Below are 27,158 nucleotides of genomic sequence, written 5' to 3'. Positions count from 1 at the left end.
AGAATTACGTATGAGAAACTTTTGTGGGTGACCTAATGCAGAAACAGGCTTACATTTTTTATATGTTTTCATCATGATCAAGCATCATTTACATAGTGTTATGGATAATTTTTCTAATGTCAGCCACTACCCTAAACAAGGTGTTTCATTCTAGTACTCTGGTATCGGAGTAGTGAAAATAAAACAGCATTCAGAAATTTTTTATAATAGGATATAAACATATTATATTAATAAAGTAACATTGTGCATAATGAAACAGTATAAATGAAACATAAAAATATGTTAATTAAAAGTAGCTATGTTATGACCCAGAAAAAGTGTATACTTAGTAATATAGTTAATTACAATCAAGATGCCAGTATAATTAATCCAACAAACGTGAGGTATTAGTTTAATGATTTTTTTCTGAGATCATAAGTAAATGATAATTGCCATATTTCTTACAAAAGTATGAGAACTGATGAAAATATTTCATACATTTTAGAGGTGCTAACTTTATGTTAGAATATTTAAAAAGTATTTGTGATTGATGAAATTTAGCTAATTTTGTTTACTGCATTTGTACTCTTTCATATATGGAAGCTTTTTAAAATGTCAGTTTTTATTGTTAGCCAATTGAAGATTCTTATTTATCCTGGAGAATCATGGGGTAATCACAATAGATTATCTTAATCGTAATAGTGTTACAATTCCTTATTACATTATAAACTTCTAACTTTTTTTTAGATACAGTGAAGGTGAAATTCGATTTAACTTAATGGCCATTGTGTCTGACAGAAAAATGATATATGAACAGAAAATAGCAGAGTTACAAAGACAACTTGCTGAGGTTTGTGGCCACATTTTTAAATATGAAGTTCTAGTTTAGTTATTCTCTCAGGGAAAGTATTGATTTTTCTTTTCTTCTTTCTTTTTTTTTTTCTATCCACTTTTAAATGTCTTGAGTGGTGGTTAAGAGAAGACACTCTAGGTTCAACTCCTGTCTTGGCAACTTAGTGGATATATGAATTTTAGTATGTTTAAAGATTCCTCAGTTTCATCATGTAAAATGAAGATTATAGAACGTATAGTTGTAAGGTTATTGTGAAGATTAACTGAGATAATACATATAAACCCCTTAAAACGGTGAGAAATAGTATATGCCGACTAAGTATTAGCAATTAACTATTGACTATAATTTCATTATAATTAAGCAAGTTAGAATATGTTTCTCACAGAATTAATTAGGGACATTTTGATTCACATGTAATCTTTATTAGCCTTTAAATTGATTACCTTTCTGTAGTAAATATAATTGGAGAAGAGAATTAGTAATAGACAAAGACTTTTTACATTCCTTTGACCACATTTTCTTAAGAGTATTTTAAGCAAATATATTGTATAACTGATGAGATTATAACAATACAATATATTACAGAATAGATTGTTTTTAGGTAAAAATTCATATGTATTATCATAGAATATAGAAATATGGAAGGTACTACTCAAGGCTTTTATCTTTTAATATTGCAGTTTATTAGGCTAGTATTGTATCACTAATACTAAGAGTAAAATTGGAAAATAATTGTACTATGTTAATCATTTAGAAATATTTTGGACCTAAGCCTCAATCATTAGGGTGTGCTATTTCTTTTTTTTTCCCCTAAGGAGGAACCCATGGATACAGATCAAGGTAATATGTTAAGTGCTATTCAGTCTGAGGTTGCCAAAAATCAGATGCTTATTGAAGAAGAAGTGCAGAAACTAAAAAGATATAAGGTATGTTTTATTTATTTATTTATTCATTTAATATTTTAGTATAGAAAATATATCTTGAAATGAGGGTATATCAAGTGCTTTATTGCTTTTCCCCTATCATTTACTCATTTTTAGAATAATGAGTTGATTCCTTGGCACCCTACAAAGATAACTAGTGAGGTTTCTTTTTTTTTTATTTTTTTGAAGCATTATTATGAACAGATTTTTAACCTATTTTATATTTTGGTTTACTTCAGTTGTTACTGATGCTCAAATTGTCCCTTATTTGGTCTCTAGGAGCCTCTTCAAGCTGTCTCCTTAGTCCTTCTGATAAGACATCATCACCTTTGAGAGCTTCCTTGCTTTCTAATAGGAAAAGATGTTTCAGACTCACCTTGTACATTTCATGCTTCAGGCTTGGAATCAGCCATTTTTAAGAAGCCCTGGGTACTTTTTGTGGGAAATGGTATTTAGAAACCACTATCTGTGGATATACATAGTACTCAGGATGCCCAGTGATATGGATAGGTCATTAATTCTAGGCCTTTTAAGAGCTAAGAAATACATTTTTTGTTTCTTGTTTTGTTTTTGAAAAGAAAATGCAGTGTGAATTCATATTGATACTTAAATTTACATAAGGGGCTACATACTTGAAATTAAGCATTTTGTATCTCTTAAGCTGGAAATCTTACTTCCTAACAACATTAACAGAATTATTTGTTTTATGCCATATATGTATGTATAAGCAAATAATTACTTTTCTTTTTTTTTAATATATCATTGACATATACTCATACAAAGGTTTCACATGAAAAACATTGTGGTTACTTTGTTCACCCATATTATCAAGTCCATCCAATACCCCATTGAAGTCACTGTCCATCAGTATACTGAGATGCCACAGAGTCCCTACTTCTCTGTGCTACACTGTCTTCCCTATGACCCACCCCCCCACACCATGTGTGCCAATCATAATACCCCTCAATCCCCTTCTCCCTCCCTCCTCACCAGCTCTACCCCACCCATCCCCTTTGGTAACTGCTAGTCCCTTCTTGGAGTCTATGAGTCTGTTGCTGTTTTGTTCCTTCAGTTTTGCTTTCTTGTTATACTCCACAAATGAGGGACATCATTTGGTACTTCTTGTTCTCCGCCTAGCTATTTCACTGAGCATAATACCCTCTAGCTCTATCCATGTTGTTGCAAATAGTAGGATTTGTTTTCTTATTATGGTTGAATAGTATTCCATTGTGTATATATATATCTTCTTTATCCAATAATCTACTGATGGACACTTAGGTTGCTTCCATATCTTGGCTATTTTAAATAGTGCTATGATAAATATAGGGGTGCATATGTCTTTTTGAATCTGAGATCTTGCTTTCTGGGTAAATTCCTAGGAGTGGAATTCTGGGTCCAATGGTATTTCTATTTTTAGTTTTTTGAGGAACCTCCATATTGCTTTCCACAATGGTTGAACTAATTTACATTCCCACTGACAGTGTAGAAGGGTTCCACATTCTCTGCATCCTCACCAGCATTTGTTGTTGTTAGTCTTTTCCTGTTGACCATCCCAACTGGTGTGAGGTGATACCTCATTGTGGTTTCCCTGATAATTAGTGATGTGGAGCTTTTTATGTTCCTGTTGGCCATCTGAATTTCTTCTTTGGAGAATTGTCTGTTCATAACTTCCACCCATTTTTTAATAGGGTTGTTTGCTTTTTGGGTGTGCAGGTGTGTGAGTTCTTTATATATTTTTATATATTTTGGATATTAACCCCTTGTTTGACATGTTGTTTACAAAAATATTCTCCCATATGGTAGGATAACTTTTTGTTCTACTGATGGTGTCCTTTGCTATATAGAAGCTTTTTAGCTTGATGTAGTCCCATTTCTTCATTTTTTGCTTTTGTTTCCCTTGCCTAAGGAGTTGTGTTCAGGAAAAAGTTGCTTATGATTATGTCAAAGAAATTTTTGCCTGTGTTTTCTAAGAGTTTTATAGTTTCACAACTTACATTCAGGTCTTTGATCCATTTAGAGTTTACATTTATGTGTGGAGTTTCATTCTCTTACATGTAGCTGTCCAGTTTTGCCAGCACCAGCTGTTGACATTGTATGTCCATGGCTCCTTTATCTTATATTAATTGACCATATATGCTTGGGTTAATATCTGAGCTCCCTGTTCTGTTCCACTGACTTATGGGTCTGTTCTTGTTTTAGTACTAAATTGTCTTGATTACTTTGACTTTGTATTACAGTTTGAAGTCGGGGAGTGTAATTCCCCCTGCTTTATTCTTCCTTCTGAGGATTGCTTTGGCTATTTGGGGTCTTTTGTGCTTCTATATGAATTTTAGAACTATTTGCTATAGTTCATTGAAGAATGCTGTTGGAATTTTAATAGGGATTGCATTGCATCTGTAAATTGCTTTAGGCAAGATGGTCATTTTGACAATATTAATTCTTCCTATCTATGAGCACGGATGTATTCCATTCATTGGTGTCTTCTTTAATTTCTCTCATGTGTGTGTTGTAGTTTTCATGGTATAGGTCTTTCACTTCCTTGGTTAGGTTTATTTCTAGGTATTTTTTTTTCATTCAATTGTAAATGGAATTGTTTTCCTGATTTCTCTTTCTGCTAGTTCATCATTACTATACAGTAATGCAACAGATTTCTGTGTATTGATTTTGTATCCTGCAACTTTGCTGAATTCAGTTATTCTAGCAGTTTTGGAGTGGATTCTTTAGGGTTTTTTATGTATAATATCATGCCATCTGCAAACAGTGACAGTTTGACTTCTTCCTTACCAATCTGGACGCCTTTTATTTCTTTGTGTTGTCTGATTGCCATGGCTAGGACCTCCAGAACTATGTTGAATAAAAGTGGGGACAGTGGGCATCCTTGTCTTGTTCCTGATCTTAGAGGAAAATCTTTCAGCTTTTCACTGCAAGTATGATGTTGACTATGGGGTTGGCATATATGGCCTTTATTATGTTGATGTACTTGCCTTCTATACCCATTTTGTTGAGAGTTTTTATCATGAAAGTATGTTGAATTTTGTCAAATGCTTTTTTGGCTTCTATAAAGATGATCATGTTTTTTTTTTTTAATGGGTAAACATAATGGAATATGTTCTTTATTCAGCATAATGTCTGGAACACACTTGGAACAATCTTTAATGTCCTGGCTTCTCTTGTTTTTTAATTTTTTTATTTTTTTATTTTGGTATCATCAATCTACAATTACATGAGGAACATTATGTTTACTAGGTTCACCCCTTCACCAAGTCCCTCGCAAAACCCCCATTATAGTCACTGTCTATCAGCGTAGTAAGATGATGTAGAATCACTACTTGTCTTCTCTGTGTTGCACAGCCCTCCCTGTGCCACCTCCCACATTATACATGCTAATCGTTATGCCCCCTTTCTTCCCCCACTTTATCCCTCCCATCCCACCCATCCTCTCCAGTCCCTTTCCCTTTGGTAACTGTTAGTCCATTCTTGGGTTCTGTGATTCTGCTGCTGTTTTGTTCCTTCAGTTTTTTCTTTGTTCTTATACTCCACATATGAGTGAAGTCATTTGGTACTTGTCTTTCTCTGCCTGGCTTATTTCACTGAGCATAAAACCCTCTAGCTCCATCCATGTTGTTCCAAATGGTAGGATTTGTTTTATTCTTATGGCTGAATAATATTCCATTGTGTATATGTACCACATCTTCTTTATCCATTCATCTACTGATGGACAATTAGGTTGCTTCCATTTCTTGGCTATTGTAAATAGTGCTACGATAAACATAGGGGAGCATCTGTCTTTTTCAAACTGGAGCACTGCATCCTTAGGGTAAATTCCTAGAACTGGAATTCCTGGGTCAAATGGTATTTCTATTTTGAGCTTTTTGAGAAACCTCCATACTGCTTTCCACAATAGTTGAACTAATTTACATTCCCACCAGCAGTGTAGGAGGGTTCCCCTTTCTCCACAACTTCACCAACATTTGTTGTTGTTTGTCTTTTGGATGGTGGCTATCACCAAATAAAAACTACAAGATATCTCATTGTGGTTTTAATTTGCATTTCTCTGATGACTAGTGATGTGGAGCATCTTTTCATGTGTCTGTTGGCCATCTGAATTTCTTCTTTGGAGAACTGTCACTTAAGCTCCTCTGCCCATTTTTTTTTTTTTTTGAGAGGGCATCTCTCATATTTATTGATCAAATGGTTGTTAACAACAATAAAATTCTGTATAGGGGGGTCAATGCTCAATGTACAATCATTAATCCATCTCAAGCCTAATTCTTGTCAGTCTCCAATCTTCTGAAGCATAACGAACAAGTTCTTACATGGTGAACGAATTCTTACATAGTGAATAAATTCTTACATGGTGAACAGTACAAGGGCATTCATCACAGAAACTTTCAGTTTTGATCACGCATTATGAACTATAAACAATCAGGTCAAATATGAATATTCGTTTGATTTTTATACTTGATTTATACGTGGATCCCACATTTCTCCCTTTATTATTATTATTATTTTTATTTTTAATAAAATGCTGAAGTGGTAGGTAGATGCAAGATAAAGGTAGAAAACATAGTTTAGTGCTATAAGAGGGCAAATGTAGATGATCAGGTGTGTGCCTATGGACTAAGTATTAATCCAAGCTAGACAAGGGCAGCAAAACATCCACGGATGCAGAAGATTTCTCTCAAAACAGGGGGGGTGAGGTTCTGAGCCTCACCTCTGTTGATCCCCAATTTCTCACCTGATGGCCCCCCTGCGACTGTGCCTGTCTTAGGTTGTTCCTCCCTTGAGGAATCTTACCCGTCTCTGGCTAACCAGTCATCTTCCGGGGCCATACAGGGAAATGTAAAGTTGGTAAGTGAGAGAGAAGCCATATTGTTTGAAAAGGTTAGCTTTTTACCTCTTTGCAGATTTATGCCCTGTGGCTTCTATGCCCAGCACTTGTCTCGAGGTATCTTTACCACCTGGAGGAATTATGATACTCGGTAAATTCGATATGAGGCACGAATTCTATTTAAGGGTTGTAATTAGGAAGGAAGAAGAAAAGCTATAGAGGTAGCATATGGAAGAAAACATGCTCTGCCCATTTTTTAATTGGATTATTTGCTTTTTGTTTGTTGAGTTGCGTGAGCTCTTTATATATTTTGGATGTCAACCCTTTATTGGATCTGTCATTTATAAATACATTCTCCCATACTGTAGGATGCTTTTTTGTTCTATTGATGTTGTCCTTTGCTGTACAGAAGCTTTTCACCTTGATATAGTACCACTTGTTCATTTTTGCTTTTGTTTCTCTTGCCTGGGGAGATATGTTCATGAAGAAGTGGCTCATGTTTATGTCCAAGAGATTTTTGCCTGTATCTTTTGCTAAGACTTTTGTGGTTTCATGACTTACATTCAGGTCTTTGATCCGTTTCAAATTTACTTTTGTGTATAGGATTAGACAGTGATCCAGTTTCATTCTCTTACATGTAGCTGTCCAGTTTTGCCAACATCAGCTATTGAAGAGACTGTCATTTCCCCATTGTATGTCCATGGCTCCTTTATCATATATTAATTGACCATATATGTTTGGGTTAATGTCTGGAGTCTCAATTCTGTTCCACTGGTCTGTGGGTCTGTTCTTGTGCCAGTACCAAATTGTCTTGATTACTGTGGCTTTGTAGTAGAGCTTGAAGTTGGGGAGCGAGATCCCCCCCGACTTTATTCTTCCTTCTCTGGATTGCTTTGGCTATTCAGGATCTTTCATGGTTCCATATGAATTTTTGAACTATTTGTTATAAGTCATTGAAGAATGCTTTTAGTAATTTGATAGGGATTGCATTGAATCTGTAGATTGCTTTGGGCCAGATGGCCATTTTGACAATATTAATTCTTCCTAGCGAAGAGCATGGGATGAGTTTCCATTTGTTAGTGTCCTCTTTAATTTCTCTTAAGAGTGTCTTGTAGTTTTCAGGGTATAGGTATTTCACTTCCTTGGTTAGGTTTATGCCTAGGTATTTTATTCTTTTTGATGCAATTGTGAATGAAATTGTTTTCCTGATTTCTCTTTCTGTTAGTTCATTGTTAGTGTATAGGAAAGCCACAGATTTCTGTGTATTAATTTTGTATCCTGCAACTTTGCTGAATTCCTATATTAGTTCTAGTAGTTTTGGACTGGAGTCCTTAGGGTTTTTTATGTAAAATATCATGTCATCTGCAAATAGGGTCAGTTTGACTTCTTCTTTACCAATCTGGATTCCTTGTATTTCTTTGTTTTGTCTAATTGCCATGGCTAGACCTCCAGTACTACGTTGAATAACTGTGGGGAGAGTGGGCATCCCTGTCTTGTTCCTGATCTCAGAGGAAAAGCTTTCAGCTTCTCACTGTTCAGTATGATGTTGGCTGTGGGTTTATCATATGTGGCCTTTATTATGTTAAGGTACTTGCCCTCTATACCCATTTTGTTGAGGGTTTTTATTATGAATGGATGGTGAATTTTATCAAATGCTTTTTCAGCGTCTACGGAGATGATCATGTGATTTTTGTCCTTTTTGTTGATGTGGTGGATGATGATGATGATGGATTTTCGAATGTTGTACCATCCTTGCATCCCTGGGATGAATCCCACTTGGTCGTGGTGTATGATCCTCTTGATATATGTTTGAATTCAGTTTGCTAATATTTTGTTGAGTATTTTTGCATGTATGTTCATCAGGGATATTGGTCTGTAATTTTCTTTTTTGGTGGGGTCTTTGCCTAGTTTTGGTATTAGGGTGATGCTGGCTTCATAGAATGAGTTTGGAAGTATTCCCTCCTCTTCTATTTTTTGGAAAACTTTAAGGAGAATGGGTATTATGTCTTCTCTATATGTCTGATAAAATTCCAAGGTAAATCCATCTGGCCCAGGGGTTTTGCTCTTGGGTAGTTTTTTGATTACCGCTTCAATTTTGTTGCTGGTAATTGGTTTGTTTAGATTTTCTGTTTCTTCCTTGGTAAATCTTGGAAGGTTGTATTTTTCTAGGAAGTTGTCCATTTCTTCTAGTTTTCCAGCTTGTTAGGATGTAGATTTTCATAGTATTCTCTAATAATTCTTTGTATTTCTTTGGGGTCTGTTGTGATTTTTCCTTTCTCGTTTCTGATTCTGTTGATGTGTGTTGATTCTATTTTTCTCTTAATAAGTCTGGCTAGAGGCTTAGCTATTTTGTTTATTTTCTCGAAGAACCAGCTCTTAGTTTCACTGACTTTTTTCTCTGTTGCTTTATTCTTCTCAGTTTTATTTATTTCTTCTTTGATCTTTATTATGTCCCTCCTTCTGCTGACTTTGGGCCTCATTTGTTCTTCTTTTTCCAATTTCAATAATTGTGACTTTAGACTATTCATTTGGGATTGTTCTTCCTTCTTTAAATAGGCCTGGATTGCTGTATACTTTCCTCTTAAAACTGCTTTCACTGTGTCCCATAGAAGTTGGGGCTTTGTGTTGTTGTCATTTGTTTCCATATATTGCTTGATCTCTATTTTAATTTGGTCGTTGATCCATTGATTATTTAGGAGAATGTTGTTAAGCCTCCATGTGTTTGTGAGCCTTTTTGCTTTCTGTGTACAATTTATTTCTAGTTTTATACCTTTGTGGTCTGAGAAGTTGGTTGGTAGAATTTCAATCTTTTTGAATTTACTGAGGCTCTTTTTATGGCCTAGTATGTAGTCTGTTCTGGAGAATGTTCCATGTGCACTTGAGAAGAATGTGTATCCTGCTGCTTTTTGGTGTAGAGTTCTATAGATGTCTATTAGGTTCATATGTTCTATTGTGTTGTTCAGTGCCTCTGTGTCCTTACTTATTTTCTGTCTGGTTGATCTGTCCTTTGGAGTGAGTGGTGTGTTGAAGTCTCCTAAAATAAATGCATGACATTCTGTTTCCTTCTTTAATTCTGTTAGTATTTGTTTCACATATGTCAGTGCTCCTGTATTGGGTGCATATATATTTATTACAATGGTTATATCCTCTTGTTGGACTGACCCCTTTATCATTATGTAATGTCCTTCTTTATCTCTTGTTAGTTTCTTTGTTTTGAAGTCTATTTTGTGTGATACTAGTACTGCAACACCTGCTTTTTTCTCCTTGTTGTTTGCATGAAATATCTTTTTCCATCCCTTGACTTTCAGTCTGTGCATGTCTTTGAGTTTGAGGTGAGTCTCTTGTAAGCAGCATACAGATGGGTCTTGCTTTTTTATCCATTCTGTTACTCTGTGTCTTTTGATCGGTCCATTCAGTCCATTTACATTTAGGGTGATTATTGAAAGATATGTACTTATTGCCATTGCAGGCTTTAGATTCATGGTTAACAAAGGTTCAAGTTTAGCTTCTTTACTATCTTACCATCTAACTTAACTTGCTTATGGAGCTATTATAGACACAGTGTGATGTTTCTTTATTTCTCTCCCTTCTTATTCCTCCTCCTCCATTCTTTATGTTAGGTGTTTTATTTTGTGCTCTTTTGTGTTTCCTTTGACTGCTTTTGTGGGTAGTTGATTTTATTTGTTGCCTTTAGTTAGTATTTGGTTGGTCTGCTTTCTTTGCTGTCATTTTATTTTCTCTGGTGACATCTATTTAGCCTGAGGAGTGCTTCCATCTATAGTAGGCCCTCTAAAATACCCTGTAGAGGTGGTTTGTGGGAGGCAAATTCCCTCAACTTTTGCTTGTCTGGGAATTGTTTAATCCCTCCTTCATATTTAAATGATAATTGTGCTGGATACAGTATTCTTGGTTCATGGCCCTTCTGTTTCATTGCATTAAATATGTCATGCCATTCGCTTCTGGCCTGTAAGGTTTCTGTTGAGAAGTCTAATGATAGCCTGATGGGTTTTCCTTTGTAGGTGACCTTTTTTCTCTCTCTGGCTGCCTTTAATACTCTGTCCTTGTCTTTGATCTTTGCCATTTTAGTCATTATGTGTCTTGGTGTTGTCCTCCTTGGGTCCCTTCTGTTGGGAGTTCTGTGTGCTTCCATGGTCTGAGCGACTATTTCTTCCCCCAGTTTGAGGATGTTTTCAGCAATTATTTCTTCCAAGACAATTTCTATCCCTTTTTCTCTCTCTTCTTCTTCTGGTACCCCTATAATACGGATATTGTTCTGTTTGTATTGGTCACACAGTTCTCTTAATATTCTTTCATTCCTGGAGATACTTTTATCTCTCTCTGCGTCAACTTCTCTGCATTTCTGTTCTCTGATTTCTATTCCATCAGTGGCCTCTTGCATCTCGGCCATTCTGCTTTTAAGTCCTTCCAGAGATTGTTCTATTTCTGCATTCTCCCTCCCAACTTTATCCGTTAGCTCTTGCATTTTTCTCTGCAGCTCCATCAGCATGGTTATGACCTTTATTTTGAATTCTTTTTCAGGAAGATTTGTTAATTCTATCTCCCCAGGTTCCCTCTCAGGGTATGTCTGTGTGATTCTGGTATGGATCAAATCCTTCTGCCTTTTCATGGCAATAAAGGTATTTGTGGGCAGTTGGCGTGTGTGTCAGCTGGGAGAACAAATCCCTTCTTGCTTGCTCGTTGCCTTCCTCTCCTGTGAGAACGGCGACCCCTAGCAGCTTGTGCTGGGCAGCGGCGTGCCAACAGGATCTCTGAGTCTGGCCTGGGTGGCTGCGGAGGTGGCTCTCACGGCTGCTGTGGGCATGGCCGGTCTCAAGGTGCTGCTCTGCTATGGTGGGTCCGCACTGGATAGGGAATGGGTGGAAGGCTGTTTATCGCTGTGAGGGGCCTCAGCTGCACTGCCACCCAAGGGGTTAGGGTGCCTCCTGTTCCTTTATGACTTTCAAAAAGCACTCGCTTTTCTTTTGTCCCAGGTGTGCCAGCCGTGGGGTCCCTCTCGCAGGTTTTACTGTTCCATTTACCTAGTATCCAGCACACTATGCAGTGTGTGTCTGCGCTCCCAGTGTGGATGACTAGGGCTGCGTGTTTAGCAGTCCTGGGCTCCCTCTTCCTACCCGCTTCAACTCCTCTCCTCCCACCAGGGAGCTGGGGTGGCGGACGCGCTCAGGTCCCACTGGGCCGCGGCTTGTATCTTACCCCCTTCGTGAGGTGCTGGGTTCTTGCAGGTGTAGATGTAGCCTGGCTGTTGTACTGTATCTAATGGTCTCTCTTAGAAATAGTTGTATTTGTTGTATTTTTAAAAATATGTATGGTTTTGGGAGGAGATTTCCACTGCCCTCCTCATGCCGCCATCTTGGCTCCTTGTGATCATGTGGTTTTGTCCTTCTTTTTGTTGATGTGGTGGATGATGTTGATGGATTTTCAAATGTTGTACCATACTTGCATCCCTGAAATAAATCATACTTGATCATAATGGATGATCTTTTTGATGTATTTTTTAATTCAATTTGCTAGTATTTTGTTGAGTATTTTTGCATGTATATTCATCTGAGATATTGGTCTGCAGTTTTCTTTTTTTATGGTGGCTTTGCTTGGTTTTGCTATTAGAGTGATGCTGGCCTCGGAGAATAAGTTTGGGAGTATTCCCTCCTCTTCTACTTTTTGGAAAACTTAAGGAGGATGGGTATTAAATCTTCACTAACTGTTTGATAAAATTCTGCAGTGAAATCATCTGTTCCAGGAGTTTTGTTCTTAGGTAGTGTTTTGATTACCAATTTAATTTAATTGCTGGTAATTTTTCTGTTCAGATTTTCTGTTTCTTGCTGGATCAGCCTGGGAAGGTTGTATTTTTCTAGAAAGTTGTCCATTTCTTCTAGGTTATCCTGTTTGTTAGCATAAAATTTTTCATAGTATTCTCTCATAATTCTATGCTTTTCTGTGGTATCAGTTATTGATATTTCCTTTCTCATTTCTGATTCTGTTTATGTGAGTAGACTCTGTTTTTTTCTTGATAAGTCTGTCTAGGGTTTTATCTATTTTGTTTATTTTATTGAAGAACCAGCTCTTGCTTTCATTGACTTTCTGTTGTTTCATTCTTCTTGATTTTATTTATTTATGCTGTAAATTTTTGACTTTAGGCCTCATTTGTTCTTCTTTTTCTCGTTTTGTTAATTGTGAGTTTATACTGTTCATTTGGGATTGTTCTTCTTTCCTGAGGTAGGCCTGCCTGTATTGCAGTATACTTCCCTCTTAGCACAGTCTTCACTGCACCCCACAGATATTGCGGTGTTGAATTATTGTTGTCATTTGTCTCTGTATATTACTTGATCTCTGTTTTTATTTGGTCATTGATCCATTGATTATTTAGGAGCATGTTGTTAGGCCTCCATGTGTTTGTGGGCTTTTTCGTCTTCTGTGTATTATTTATTTCTAGTTTCCTACCTTTGTTATTTGAGAAGCTGGTTGGTACAATTTCAATCTTTTGGAATTTACTGAGGCTCTTTTTGTGGCCTAGTATATGATCTATTCTTGAAAATGTTCTATGTGCACTTGAGAAGAAGTGTGTATCCTGTTGGTTTTGGATGGTGTGTGCTTTAGATGTCCATTAGGTCCATGTGTTCTAATACATTGTTCAGTGCCTCTGTCTCCTTACTTATTTTCTGTCTGGTTGATCTGTCCTTTGGAATGAATGGTGTGTTGAAGTCTCCCAAAATGAATGCATTGCATTTTATTTCCACCTTCAATTCTGTTAGTATTTGTTTCACACATGTAGGTGATCCTGTGTTGTGTGCATAGATATTTATAATGGTTATGTCATCTTGTTGGACTGACCCCTTTATCATTATGTAATGTCCTTCTTTGTCTCTTGTCAATTTTTTTGTTTTGAAGTCTGTTTTGTGTGATACAAGTACTGCAACACCTGCTTTTTTCTATCTTTTAGTTGCATGAAATATCTTTTTCCATCCTTGTACTTTCAGTCTGTGTTTGTCTTTGGGTTTGAATTGTGTGTCTTGTAGGCAGCAAATACACAGCTCTTGTTTTTTTATTCATTCAGTAACTATGTTTTTTGATTGATGAATTCAGACCATGTACATTTAGGATGATTATCAATAGGTATGTACTTTTTGCCATTTCAGGCTTTAGATTCGTGGTTATCAAATGTTCAGGGGTAATTACCTTACTTTCTAACAGTATAATTTAACTCACTTTGTGTGCTATTAGAAACACAATCTAAAGGTTCTTTTTTTTCTTCCCTCCTTTCTCTTCCTCCTCCATTCTTCATATATTAGGTATCATAATCTGTACTCTTTGTATTTTCCTTGACTGACTTTGGGGGTAGTTGATTTAATTTTACATCTGCTTAGTAATTAATTATTCTACTTTCTTTACTGTGGTTTTATTTTCCCTGGTGACAGTGTTTAGCCTTAGGAACACTTCCATCTATAGCACCTCCAAAGTACACTGTAGAGCTGGCTTATGGGAGGTAAATTTTCTCAGGTTTTTCTTACCTAAAAATTGTTTAATCCCTCCTTCCAAATTAAGTGATAATCCTGCCAGGTAGAGTATTCTTGGTTTGAGGCCCTTCTGTTTCATTGCATTAAATATATCATGCCACTCCTTTCTGGCCTGTTAAGTTTCTGCTGAGACATCTGATGATAGCCTGATGGGTTTTTCTTTGTATATGATCTTTTTTCTCTCTCTAGCTGTTTTTAAAAGTCTGTCTTTATCCTTGATCTTTGCCATTTTAATTATTATATGTCTTGGTGTTGTCTTCCTTGGGTCTCCTGTGTTGGGAGATCTATGCACCTCCATGGCCTGAGAGACTATCTCCTTCCCCAGATTGGGGAAGTTTTCAGCAGTTATCTTCTCAGTGACACTTTCTGTCCCTTTTTTCTCTCTCTTCGTCTTCTGGTAACCCTGCAATGTGAATATTTTTCCATTTGGATTGGTTCACACAGTTCTCTCAATATTCTTTCAGTCCTTGAGATCCTTTTTTCTCTGTGCCTCAGCTTCTTTATATTCCTCTTCTCTAATTATTATTACATTTACCATCTCTACTACATCTAATCTGCTTTTAAATCCCTCCATTGTATGTTTCATTTCAGATATGATTATTAACAATTGATTCTCCATCCTATATTTGTCCCTGACTTCTTGAGTATTTTTCTGTACCTCCATGAGCATCTTTATGATTTTTATTTTGAACTTTCTTTCAGGAAGATTGGTGTGTTCAGTTTCACTTGGTTCCTTTTCACTTGGTATTTGTGAGATTTGGTTTGACCAGGTTCCTCTGACGTTTCATGTTTGTATGTGGCGCCTTCTAGTGCCCAGAGGCTCTAGTCTCTGGAGCCGCTCATCCCCTGGAGTGGTGTTGGGGGTCGCAGAGGAGCAGCACTGGTGTTGTTTCATGAGCTCTGCTCTGTTCTCCAGGTGTATGCAGTCTGGTGCAGCTTTCTTTCCTGTTCGTCTTTCAGGATTATTTGTATTAACTATATTTTCATATAATATATGGTTTTGGGAGGAATTCTGTCCCACCTCTCAATCCACCATCTTCAATCTCTCCCTTCAGTCTTATCTGCTTTTTATTAAAGGCAATTCAAAGGAAGATTATTCTTGATTACAAAAAAAGCTGATCTCATTATGCTTGGTCTGATTATTTGCATTTGTATAGTAGGAAAAGTGTTAGTTTATTTTGTGGGCTTTCTTAAGTTTGCTTTCATAAGTTAAATTTTCATAAATGATTTTAGACTTTGAAAAGCCTGTTATTTGCTAAACTAAGAGTAGGAAACCTCACCTAAGAAACTCTCTCTCATCCAAAATGTCATATTGTATTAGACTGTCTTTTCTGTGGAAATAGGGTCTCAGTATTTCTAATACTTTTTCTAATGAGAATGAAGGATTTTTTTCCCATGTCTGTTTTCAGCTGGATGCAAAATTAAGATTTCAGAAATTTAGTGGAAATGTAAAATTAATGTTGTTTGATATTTATTTTCAGATTGAAAATATCAGAAGGAAGCATAATTATCTGCCTTTCATTATGGAATTGTTAAAGACTCTAGCAGAACATCAGCAATTAATACCACTAGTAGAAAAGGTAAATATTTTACTGTTGAATATTTAAATTAAATTTACATTCCCCCAAAACAAAAAAATTTTTGACTTGAGGAGAGGTAAAATCTGTTGAAGCTTTATTTTTCTTTTTTTTGCCATTACCTATTGTTTTACATTCTAAGTGAGCATTAGTTCAACCTGATACTGTAAAATAAAAATAAGGGATTGCCATACTGTCTTAACCTTCCACAATCCTGGTGTCAAGAACTCAGGTTGTGCAATATTAGAAAGAATTTAAAACATTTGCCATCTTTTAAACTGAAAATAAATTTTTAAAGTTAATAATTGATCGATACACAATCTCATGAAGATTTCACATGAGCAGCATTGTGGTTACTACATTCCCCCTATTATCAAATCCCCACCACATACCCCACCCATTACAGTCACTAGTGTAGTAAGATGCTATAGAGTCATCACTTTTCTTCCCCGTGCTGTTCTGCCTTCCCCATAACCTACCTATATTATGTGTGGTAGCTATAATGCCCCCTAACCCCTTCTCCCTCCCCTTTGGTAACTGCTAGCTCCTTCTTGGAGTTTTTGAGTGAGTGAGTCTCCTACTGTTTTGTTCTTCAGTTTTGCTTCATTGTTCTACTCCACAGATGAGTGAAATCATTTGATACTTGTCTTTCTCCGCCTGGCTTATTTCACTGAGCATAATATCCTCTAGCTCCATCCTGTTGCTACAAATGCTAGGATTTTTCTTCTTATGGCTGAATAATATTCCATTGGGTATATATAGCACATCTTCTTTATCCATTCATGTACTGATGGACCCTGAGGTTGTTTCCATATCTTGGCTATTATAAATAGTGCTGCGATAAACATAGTGGTGCATATATGTCTTTTTGAATCAGGGATCTTGTTTTCTTCAGGTAAATAAATTCCTAGGAATGGAATTCCTGGGTCAGATGGTATTTCTATTTGTAGTTTTTTGAGGTACCTTCATACTGCTTTCCATAATGGTTGAACTAATTTACATTCTGACTAACTGTATGAGGCTCCCCCTTTCTCCACATCCTTACCATCATAAAAGAATAGATTTTTAAAGTTTAATTTGGCAAAAATTTGAATTATCATAGAATTTAGAATGAGAGTGAATATTGAAGGGAGAAATAATGTAGCTTAGACTAAAATAACTTTCTTATTCCTAAGCTAATATTCTTTCTATGAGGATAAATTATCATAGGTTAGTGAAAAATTCTGATTTCTAAGATTTTTTTTCTTTAATATAAGGCAGTTAAAGTAAAATACTTGTTGAAACAATGAAATACCATTAAATTTCTTTTACATTTATGCTTTAATAAGTATTTCTGAAAGTAACCATTGCTGAGTACTCTTTAAAATACATGTTATCTGGCCCATTCCCAGATACTCTGATATAGGGGAAGGAATCTTTAAATAAGTTACCCCAAGTGATACTAATGCAGCTGGTCTATATACCACATTTTGAGAAACAGTTTGAGAAAAAACTACTAGACATATAAAATTTTAGACCATTAAGTTAAAGACCAGAATACATGGTAGGTATATTTTTCTTACTAATTTTAAAGTTTATGAAGGAAAGATACATTTTAACCCACTTGTTTATATCATAATTTCTAATATGAGGTGAATTAAGGTATTTGTGTATACCCTACTACCAAGATACTAAAATATCTGTTTTGACATTTAGCATTATATGCAAAAATTACTGCAGATCTCTTTTCATTTTTTTAAAAAATTTTTTTATTGAAGTATTATTGATATACACTCCTATGAAGGTTTCACATGAAAAAACAATGTGGTTACTACATTTACCCGTATTATCAAGTCCCCACCCATAGCAGGCATTGTCCATCAGTGTAGTAAGATGCCACAGATTCACTGTTTGCCTTCTCTGTGCTACACTGTTTTCCCTGTGAACCCCACACTATGTGTACTAAACATAATACCCCTCAATTCCCTTCTCCCTCCCTTCCCACATGCCCTCCCACACCCCTCCCCTTTGGTAACCACTAACTGCAGATCTCTTTTCCATATAGGTTTTTCTGTTCATGTATTTCAGGGCATTAAAGTTAAAAAAGCTCAAGAGGGGAATGTGATTTCTTAAGGTGTAGATGAATACTAAAATTGCTTGGTTAACAGAATACCTAGATACTGTGTTCTGTGTATGAAACATTATGAAATATTTCTCTTCAAATAATTAAACAAACTAATAATATAGACTGTTGTGCTAAAACATGTGATATGTTGTATCAAATTTTAAGTGTACATAATAGTATTAGGGATCAAATCAATGTTACCAGAAAAATTAAAAATGTGTATATTTGCTTTAAAATTGGGTATGAATAAATTTTTTGGTGCCAATTGGGAAGACACTATTCTTTTTAAAAATGTTTTTGAGATGGTAGCAATAAAATGTACAAATCTGAGTATACAGCTCAATGAATTTTGATGTGTATACACTCATGTAATTGTTACCGAGATTGAAATATCAAGCTTTCTCACTAATTTTTTTCCCCTTTCAACTATTTCACCCATTCCCTCTTTTCTCCTCCCCTTTGGCAACCATCAATCTGTTCTCTGTGTTTATGAGCCTATTTTTGTTTTGTTTTTTGGTTCCACTTACAAGAGATATCACATGGTATTTATCTGTCTTAATCTGTCTTCACATAGCATAATACACCATAGGTCCATCCATGTTGCAAATGACAGGATTTCCTTCTTTGGGAAGGGACCATTCTTGTTTGATTTTAATGTCACTATAACCCAAATTTTTGGAAAACATCGAACAGCTTATTCAGCTTTTGCATTAGAACTGAAATTCCTTTGTTCACATTATTTTGGACACGAGGTGGCAGTATATGAATGCCTAGTGGCAGTGGAACACCAACTTCGTCTGTTCTTGAGTTTGCATTTGTTTTATTGAAGAGGTAATTGACCTTCTAGCTTTTGCCTATTTCCTCCAAACTGTTCTTTGATTAATAGTTGCATAAGCAATATTAAAATGTATTTATTACTTCATGTATACGATAGCTGTTATCCCCTTAGATCCTGAAGGGAATTCAGATTTATCATTTGCTTAAAATTTCCATCAAACATTTAGCTGAAGCTGTATTCCAGCACTGTTTTACTATGTGGATGTACACATAATTAATACACATTCTCTTCTATTAAGCAATTTGTGATATAGTTGGGGATTGGAATAAATAAATTACAGTACTGTGCTGAATAGTGTTATTCTGATAAGTGCCTGAACAAAGTCATGCTGAAGACCCGGGGGAGCAAAGGGTAGCTCCTAGATAACTGTGCCACATAAAATTTCACATCCACAGAATTTTAAATGTGTAGTTAGAATTAAATACTTAATCTTTGTCAATAAATCCTCTTCCTTAGCACAAATATATTTTGGTTCATCATATTTTGAAAAAATAAATCATAATGTATTGAAGTTCTACTGATAAATCCAAATGTTAAAAATTAAAAACGACAATAGATTCAGATAAGATTTCATAATTATATATTATATGAAGGCTTATAATGATAGTTCCTCAATAGTAATACCTCTAGGAAAAATTACATGTAGAATTTAGAAATGGATTATTAAGTTGAAATGCTCCTCCCAACCCCCCATGCCAAGAGAAAGTAGAATAAGGGATACAAACATGAAAGGGGTGAAAGGAACCCAATAGGAGAGATGTGGCTACTTTAGGCAGTGTTGCTAAATCCCAAACCTGTCTAGAGTCAGATTTTTGAGTAACAGACCTGTGATGACATGAAAGTGTTTGAGCTATGGAAATCTTTTCATTTTACAGAATAGTAGAGATGAAGATTTTGACTATCCCAAGGGCATATGGCTATAATAAATTAGCTTAAGGTCTTACAAGTGTTTGTTTTTGTTACATGAGACTTCTACTCTTATCTGATGAGTTCATTGAATATACATTGTGTAAAAACTGCTCAGGAGGTAACCTAAAATATATATAGCTATAAAATTTCTTGTGCTATATACCAAATCTGTTCCTTAAAATATAAAATCAGCTGGATTAATGGGAACTTTTACTTATTCAGGTATACTTATAATTCTTTTAAGATTTTTATCTCAGCTTTCATCATGTAATTTTAATGTCTATCCCAAGTTATTAACAACCATCAATTACCTACCAAAATGTAAAATTATAGTTCAGTTGCTTTTGAGGCTTCAAAACTACTTCATACTATTGAATTGTCACATTTTGCTAAGTCATTATCATTCAATTGGAACCAAATAACTAATTTTCAGAACTTAATCCCATTCCTTAATGGAAATAAGATAGAAGAATAGTTAAATTATTCACAATAATGTCTATATTAATATCTATGATTACAGAATTATCTAAGTCAGCAGTTTTTAATATCTCATTGGTGTATTATGTAGAAGGAAAGTATTTCTTACCAGTATACTTTTCCATGTATTTAAAAACATGATAGTATTTTTTTAATTTTTTAACAAAGGCAGAACAGAATAGAGGCTGTCAGTTTAATTAGCTGGTGATTTTAGGCAAGTTATTTTCTTTCCTATAGTACCTATTTTCTTATCTGTAAATTGGTAATCATACCTATTGCACAGTCTTGAGGATTAATGAGATCATATCTGTAAAGTACATAATAAGTGCTCAATAAACGATAGTAATTCTTTTTAGCTTATTTTATTTAACACATCCTAATTTTATCTCAGTTATATAGTTTAATATATGTATGGATACTCTGCGTTATATTTTCTTGTTCATTTAATTATGTTGTAAAGGTGTTGTCATAAACTAGTAAATTCATTCTCATTAATCCTATTAAATATTATGTATATGGGCATACCTCAGAGATACTGTGGGCTCGGTTCCAGACGACTACAATAAAGTGAGTATTGCAATAAAGTGAGCCAAATGAATTTTTTGGTTTCCCAGTGCATATAAAAGTTACATTTACACTATACTGTGGTCTAATAAGTGTGCAATAGCATTATGTCTAAAAAAACAGTGTACACCTTAATTAAAAAATATTTTATTGCTGAAAATTGCTAACAATCATCTGAGCTTTTAGTGAGTCATAATCACTGATCACCAATCACCAGAACGAATATAATAATAATGCAAAAAGTTTCAAATATTGTGAGAATTACTACAATGTGACAGAGACATGAACAGAGCAAAAGCTTTTGGAAAAACACAAGTCTATTGATACAACTCTATTGTGTCAGTAGACTTGCTCAGGACAGTGTTGCCACAAAACCTTCAATTTATAAAAAATGTGTTATCTGTGAAGCATAATAAAGTGAAGTATAATGAAACAAGGTATGCCTGTATTTAGAGTATATTCAGAGATCAGTATGAAAAGAAATACTCTTTTGATTTTAAATCACATCTAAAATCAAATTGTGTTTTCAGTTTTTGGAAATAAAACTTTGAGAAATCATATATATATATATATCAAATTACAAATTATACTTTTAACTCAAACTGTTCATGCATGCAATTTTACTATTTTTTTATGTGATACATACAATGCAACTGCTCTATATAGTCTAAGGCATAGCACTCAATTTTATCATACAGTTGTATAATAGATTACCTAATGCATTATAAATTTTTTAAATTATTCTAATTGCCCTATTTTTTAATCAAAGACCTTTTTTCTTAATTGTATAATAGCACAAGCCTAACTTATTTGTTCCTTCCTGATTCAAGCGTCATAGTGGAAAGGACACTATATTCTAGTAGTATAAAATCTTGCTCTCAAAGTGTCATCTGAGGATCGGCAGAAATGGCATCACCTGAGAGTTGGTTAGAAATTGAGAAACTCTGGCATTTTTCTGAATCAGCATTTAAACAAGGTCCCCTGGTAATTGGCATGTACACTGAGAAGCATTGCTATAGAACATGGGTCTTTTAACCTCTGCTGAGGTTGTATTATATACTAATTGTGTGCCTTTGGTCAAGTTTGATAACATCTGTAAGCTCTAGCTTCTTTATCTGCTAAAAAATAAAATAGAATTGCTGTGTTCAAGCTGTATAATTTTATGGGAATCAAAAGAAACGTGTAAACATTTTTTTTAGGTCATGTAAGTAATGTTTGTCAATTGGATATATGTAATTGTTTAGTGACATTGTAGTACTCATATGATACTCATTTAAACTTTTATGTCAAGCTCATTATTCAAATATGCAGAAACTAATACAGGGTTTTTCTTATACTCAGTTGAATGAAAAAATGGGTATCTATGTAATAAATACATTGTTTCAAAATATTTATTAATGAATATGACTATGGAATGAGTAATCTGTATTTTTAAATTATTACAATTATAATAGTACATTTCAACTTCAGATAAGAAAGAACTATAAATCAAACGTGATCCTTTTTTATTAAGGGCAAAATATAACTGTAATTTTCCAAGAGTAGTTTGTTGCAAGTCTCAAGTTGACAAAAGATAATGCTCTAGAAATCTTGTGAACAGTACAGTTCAAGCTTTTTAGCTTAAGAATACCCTCTTAGACACACTTTGTTTTAATATGATCTAAAACTTTTAAGGTTTTATAGCATACTATCTTTATTTTTCTAGGCAAAAGAAAAACAGAATGCAAAGAAAGCACAGGAAACCAAATGAAGAAGATGCTTTGGGGCGTGTACACATTTCTCCTTCTACACTTATATTCATGGAAACCATTAAGTATAAAGAACTTTGAGCAACATCTTAATTGACTCAGTGCACATTTGGCAATATTACCAGTCTGTCTTGTCTTTAATGCATGAATTCATAAACTTTTTCCCTACTGCATCATGTGCATGTAGTACATATTGAATAAAAGCAATATTAAGAGTGTTTGCCCAAATTCCATTATTTGATACTGGATCTGAGAACTTTGTTGGTTCTCTAGATAAATAACTACCATAGTGAACTAGAAAATGCACAAAAAATGATATTCTCTGCTTGTAATTATTGTAATTAATCAATCTTTTGATCTTTTAGCTCAGTTTAAATGCTTTAAAATTTATAAATGTAACATCTTGATTAAACTGGATCTCTTGTTTCTCTTAGTAGAAAGAACTCAATATTTCTGTGTTTGCTAATCTAAACATTTGAGCATTTTAAAACTGAATTTTATCTCCTATACTATTTGAAAAAGTATGATTTTAAAGCAAATCATTTGTAAAAGGACAAAGTATAGTTTCTAGTGATTTTCACTGCTACCAGGAGAAAAAGTAATAAACATCCCTATTTTTATTTTAGCAGACTTTTGGGGTTATTATGCACTGTAGAATTGTTTCAAGAATGTATGAATATTATACTTCAAAGCAAAATTTCAGGTTCAGAACAAGTTATAAATCAAAGATTTTTGGTGTTGCTCTCAGTTTGGTAATACTTTTTCAAGCTGTTAAGCTGTATCTTTATAAAAAACAATCGGAGGTTTGGCATTTCAGGCTGTCTGCTTTTTAAGAAAAGGATGATGGTGGTGGAGCATCCTTCTATGGCAATTTGAACAAAATTAGTACAGTCCAGTAGTTTCCAGTAGCCATGTAGTTTGCTCACAATGGAGTGTTGTTTATTTTTAATTGCGTTTGGGAATTGCTTTGTTGTTTATTTTATAAAATAATATTCTTTTTCCTAACCATCTTTTCCAAATTAAAACTGAAAGATAATTTTATAAAACTTTTCATAAAAGAAATAATCTACTTTTTTCTTCACTAGGCACATTTCTGAAACTGATAAACGACTTTTAAATATTTTATTATGGAAAAGTTTAAACTTGTAGGGAGACTGTATACCCATCTTCTAGAACTTCAAACACATGAATCTTTTAAGGATTGTTTTTAAGTTTACTATATTGTGGTATTATTAAACAACTAATATGAGAAAACCTGGTGGGAAATTGAGTAGAAAAATTAATAAAATATTTTTCATACATAATTTCAGTTGAAGGTAATAAAAATTTTTAGTTTTTTATTTGTGGGTAAAATATAATTGCTCTGGATAATGTAGTAATTATGGAGTGTTTTGGAAGACATGATACAATTTCTAAAAATGATTTCATAAGGATTACTTTACAGTCATCTTGATCCCATTCATTTATTTCAACTTAATTTGTATCTTTTTATTGAGGCTTAATTTAGTAAAGCAATACAAGGGGTATTATACCAAGTGGAGACCAATAATCAAGGCAGTGTGATACTAGCATAAGGATCAACAAATAAATCAATGGAATAGAAGAGAGCCTAAAAACAAATGCACATTTATATGGTTACTTGATGTTGGACAAAGGTAGCAAAGCAATCCAATGGGGAAAGAAAGTCTTTTCAACAAGTGGTGCCAGAACAGCTATATATCCAAATGGGAAAAAGGAACCATGACCCCACTGCTTTACAGGAGAACTCGAGGTGGATCACAGACGTAAATGTAATAGCTAAGGTATAACACTTACTGGAAAACAGGTGAATATCCTTGTGACTTGAGGGCAGCCAAAGGTTTCTTAGGTCACAGGATTAATAACCATAAAAGATCTAAAATTAGTATACATAAAAATCAATATTTATTAAAAATTGAAATTAAAAATCTTTGAAAGATGCAGCTTTGCACAGTGGCAGTATTGTAGCCAATGAGGTTTATCCGGTGTGATTTTTGCTAATTGAAAACTTTTCCCAGTACCCTGCGATTATGACTTGAAATATATGGCATTGGCAATTAAAAAAAAAAAGTCTTCGAAAGATGCCTTTAACAAGAGTAACTAATATCAAATGACACTTAAAAACTAGTTTTATATAACTACTGTGTCTTAAGCATAAGAATATTTTCTTACTAATCTAATTTTTTTAATAAAGCTCCTTGACTGGAATTTTCATAGCTTAAGAATGTTTTATTTCATCTCCTTCTTTGATGATTGCAAATGCATTGTGACCCTTCATGACAATTTCTTCCAATGAATAAATAAGTTAGACTTGTCCTTTTCTGTAAGTCATGAAGCTGGCAGGTGGAGAAAGTGGAGGAAGCAACAACCCAGAAATGTGTAAGTGTTAGTTAGGTATGTGGAGAGTTTTTTGTTTTTTGTTGTTTTTTTTTTTTTTTTTACTGATCTGAAGGAGCTTTATTAAAAAATTGAGATCTAATTGATTAATTTTAGGTATACCACATAAAGATTTGATGTATGCATATATTGCAAAATGATCGCCACAATAAATTTAGTCAACAACCATTACCACAAATAGTTACAAACTTTTTCCTTGTGATGACAACTTTTTTTTTATATCATTAATCTACAATTACATGAGGAACATTATGTTTACTAGGCTCCCCCTTCACCAAGTCCCCCCCACAAACCCCATTTCAGTCTCTGTCCATCAACGTAGTAAGATGCTGTAGAATCACTACTTGTCTTCTCTGTTGCACAGCCCTCCACGTGCCTCCCCCTACATTATACATGCTAATAGTAATCTCCCTTTGTTTTTCCCCCTCCTTATCCCTCCCTCCCTCCCCACCCACCCTCCCCAGTCCCTTTTCCTTTGGTAACTGTTAGTCCATTCTTGGGTTCTGTGATTCTGTTGCTGTTTTGTTCCTTCAGTTTTTTCTTTGTTCTTATACTCCACATATGAGTGAAATCATTTGGTACTTGTCTTTCTTGTGGAGATTTGTTTAAAAAAGTATTTAAAAGAAAGTCTCCTTTGCTCATTTCACTTTTGCCCTTTCTAAAATCTCACTTAAAGATTGGAGAGGTGAAGGCGCTTCCATTCTGCTTTAAGCCTATTAAAATAGCCAATTCTAAGGGGTATACTTCTGCAGTTATAGACAAAGCAAGCTTGCCAACAGCTGCAGGAGCCCTGGCTTGTCTCACTTCGTATGTTTAGTTCTCAAGATAGCTGCTCCTTTGCTAGCAGAGAGCCGTCAGCTTGACTGTACCACTAGAACAGAGAAATGATTGTTGTAGGATCATGAACCATGGGGACCTGCTCCTCTATTTAGACCATTATACATGATATGGTGTTACATGCAGATTAATACATTGAGTTAATCTCCCAGTTGCCTAAAACATTTCCAGATATATAAGAAATTACTCTTTTCTCCCGTGGGAGGATTTTGTTTCTTTTGCTTGAGAAAAAAATGGCTTTTAAGGGAAAACTTAAAAAAAATACAAGAAAGAAAGATAAGCAAAAGTAAAATTGAAGTTATCCATGGATCTGCCACCAGGGATAACTACATTAATATTCAGTGTATTTTTGTGATCCTTTTTTCTCATATGTATATGTACATGTTTTTGTGTGTTAATGTTGGATTCCCTCCCCATATTCCAAAGGAGATTTATGTGGGATAAATTATTTTTAAAGTTGATACATAATTGATGATTTTTGTGTCATTGATGACTTGCAGGAAAAAAAACACTGTAGTTATTCTAAGAGGAATAGAGACTAATACTGAGAGTTTTGAACCTATTTACAAAGTTGTTTTGAACCTTACAAAGTCATTAGAAGATAGGAAGGAGTGGGCTCAAGTATGAGTCTCTAGAAATGACTCCCAGCAAAACATATTACTGGCTACCAGGGGAACTGCTGCCTCTGCAGCAGTCAAGGAGCTCACCCTCAGAATTACTGCTGTTAGAACATGTCCACCAATTGTGTTCTAGGAGTAAGGATCCTGCCACAGCTATCTGTTGATACCTAGTGACTGTACAGTGGAATGCAGAAAAATTCAGCTTCTCCATGGCTAAGCGTGCCACTCAGAATATAGCTAAAGCCACAGACAGATGGCTTCTGGCTTATTTTTGATTTTCAAATTTTTTATTAGGTTTTCTGTAAGGGAATCTGAAAAACTAGTTTTTAGCTCTCCAATCTCTGACGAGTAAGGGAAGGCATTCTAGAGGGAGGAGGCTTATATGGATATTGAGGGCAAATCCACTCAATTACACATTATTACATTTTTCTACACTAAAACAATTTTTTCTTTTTAATAATATATATTTATTTTAGGGAAATGAGAAAATACAGAAAAGAAAAAATAAAATATCTGATTCCATTACCCAGAAATGATCACTGTTAGAGTTCTCATCATGTATGTCTTAATATATCTCTCCAGAGAATGTGTTTATTTTACACCCACATATAGGTACTTCTTTTTATGAAAGTGAGATCATAAAACTGAATACATTGTTGCATGCTTTTCCCCCACAGACTTTTCTTATTAATAAATATGCTTTTTATCATATCTTTTAAAAATCATTGTTTAGTATTCCATTATCTAAATGTGCTGTAATCTAACTAACCCCCAGTAGTATGGAATGAAGCATAGAAATGAAATGGGCAAACTGGATAGTTGATTTTTAGGATGGAGTTTCATTTTCTAAACTAATGTGAATTCCTAGATCAAAAATGCATGTTTTTAATTTGTTCTTTCCCTTAACACATGGTTAACTGGCCTAAATCCAATGACAAATTCTTTACAGTT

The 27,158-nt window shown here is 34.6% G+C and overlaps 1 protein-coding gene and 1 pseudogene across 8 annotated transcripts in view; both read left to right on the top strand.

Annotated features, from left to right (window-relative positions):
- UCHL5 (ubiquitin C-terminal hydrolase L5) overlaps window positions 1–22,553 on the top strand; it is a 67,793-nt gene extending 45,240 nt beyond the window's left edge. For 5 of the 8 annotated variants that reach the window (XM_073221594.1, XM_073221592.1, XM_073221597.1 and 2 more), the window contains exons 8-11: window positions 727–829; window positions 1,648–1,758; window positions 15,600–15,698; window positions 22,293–22,553. In XM_073221594.1, the coding sequence (XP_073077695.1) occupies window positions 727–829; window positions 1,648–1,758; window positions 15,600–15,698; window positions 22,293–22,337 (358 nt within the window). In that variant the 3' untranslated portion in view covers window positions 22,338–22,553. The remainder of the gene's footprint in view (window positions 1–726; window positions 830–1,647; window positions 1,759–15,599; window positions 15,699–22,292) is intronic. The other 3 variants (XM_073221595.1, XM_073221593.1, XM_073221598.1) reach the window with 1 other exon arrangement.
- Window positions 22,554–24,295: 1,742 nt separating this feature from the next.
- LOC118971698 (U4 spliceosomal RNA) lies at window positions 24,296–24,428 on the top strand (annotated as a pseudogene).
- The last annotated feature ends 2,730 nt before the right edge of the window (window positions 24,429–27,158 follow it).

The sequence above is a fragment of the Manis javanica genome, chromosome 14, assembly GCF_040802235.1.
Source record: "Manis javanica isolate MJ-LG chromosome 14, MJ_LKY, whole genome shotgun sequence".
Lineage (NCBI taxonomy): Eukaryota > Metazoa > Chordata > Mammalia > Pholidota > Manidae > Manis > Manis javanica.
Note: the sequence above shows the minus strand (reverse complement) of the source record. Positions and strands in the feature narration are given on the sequence as shown.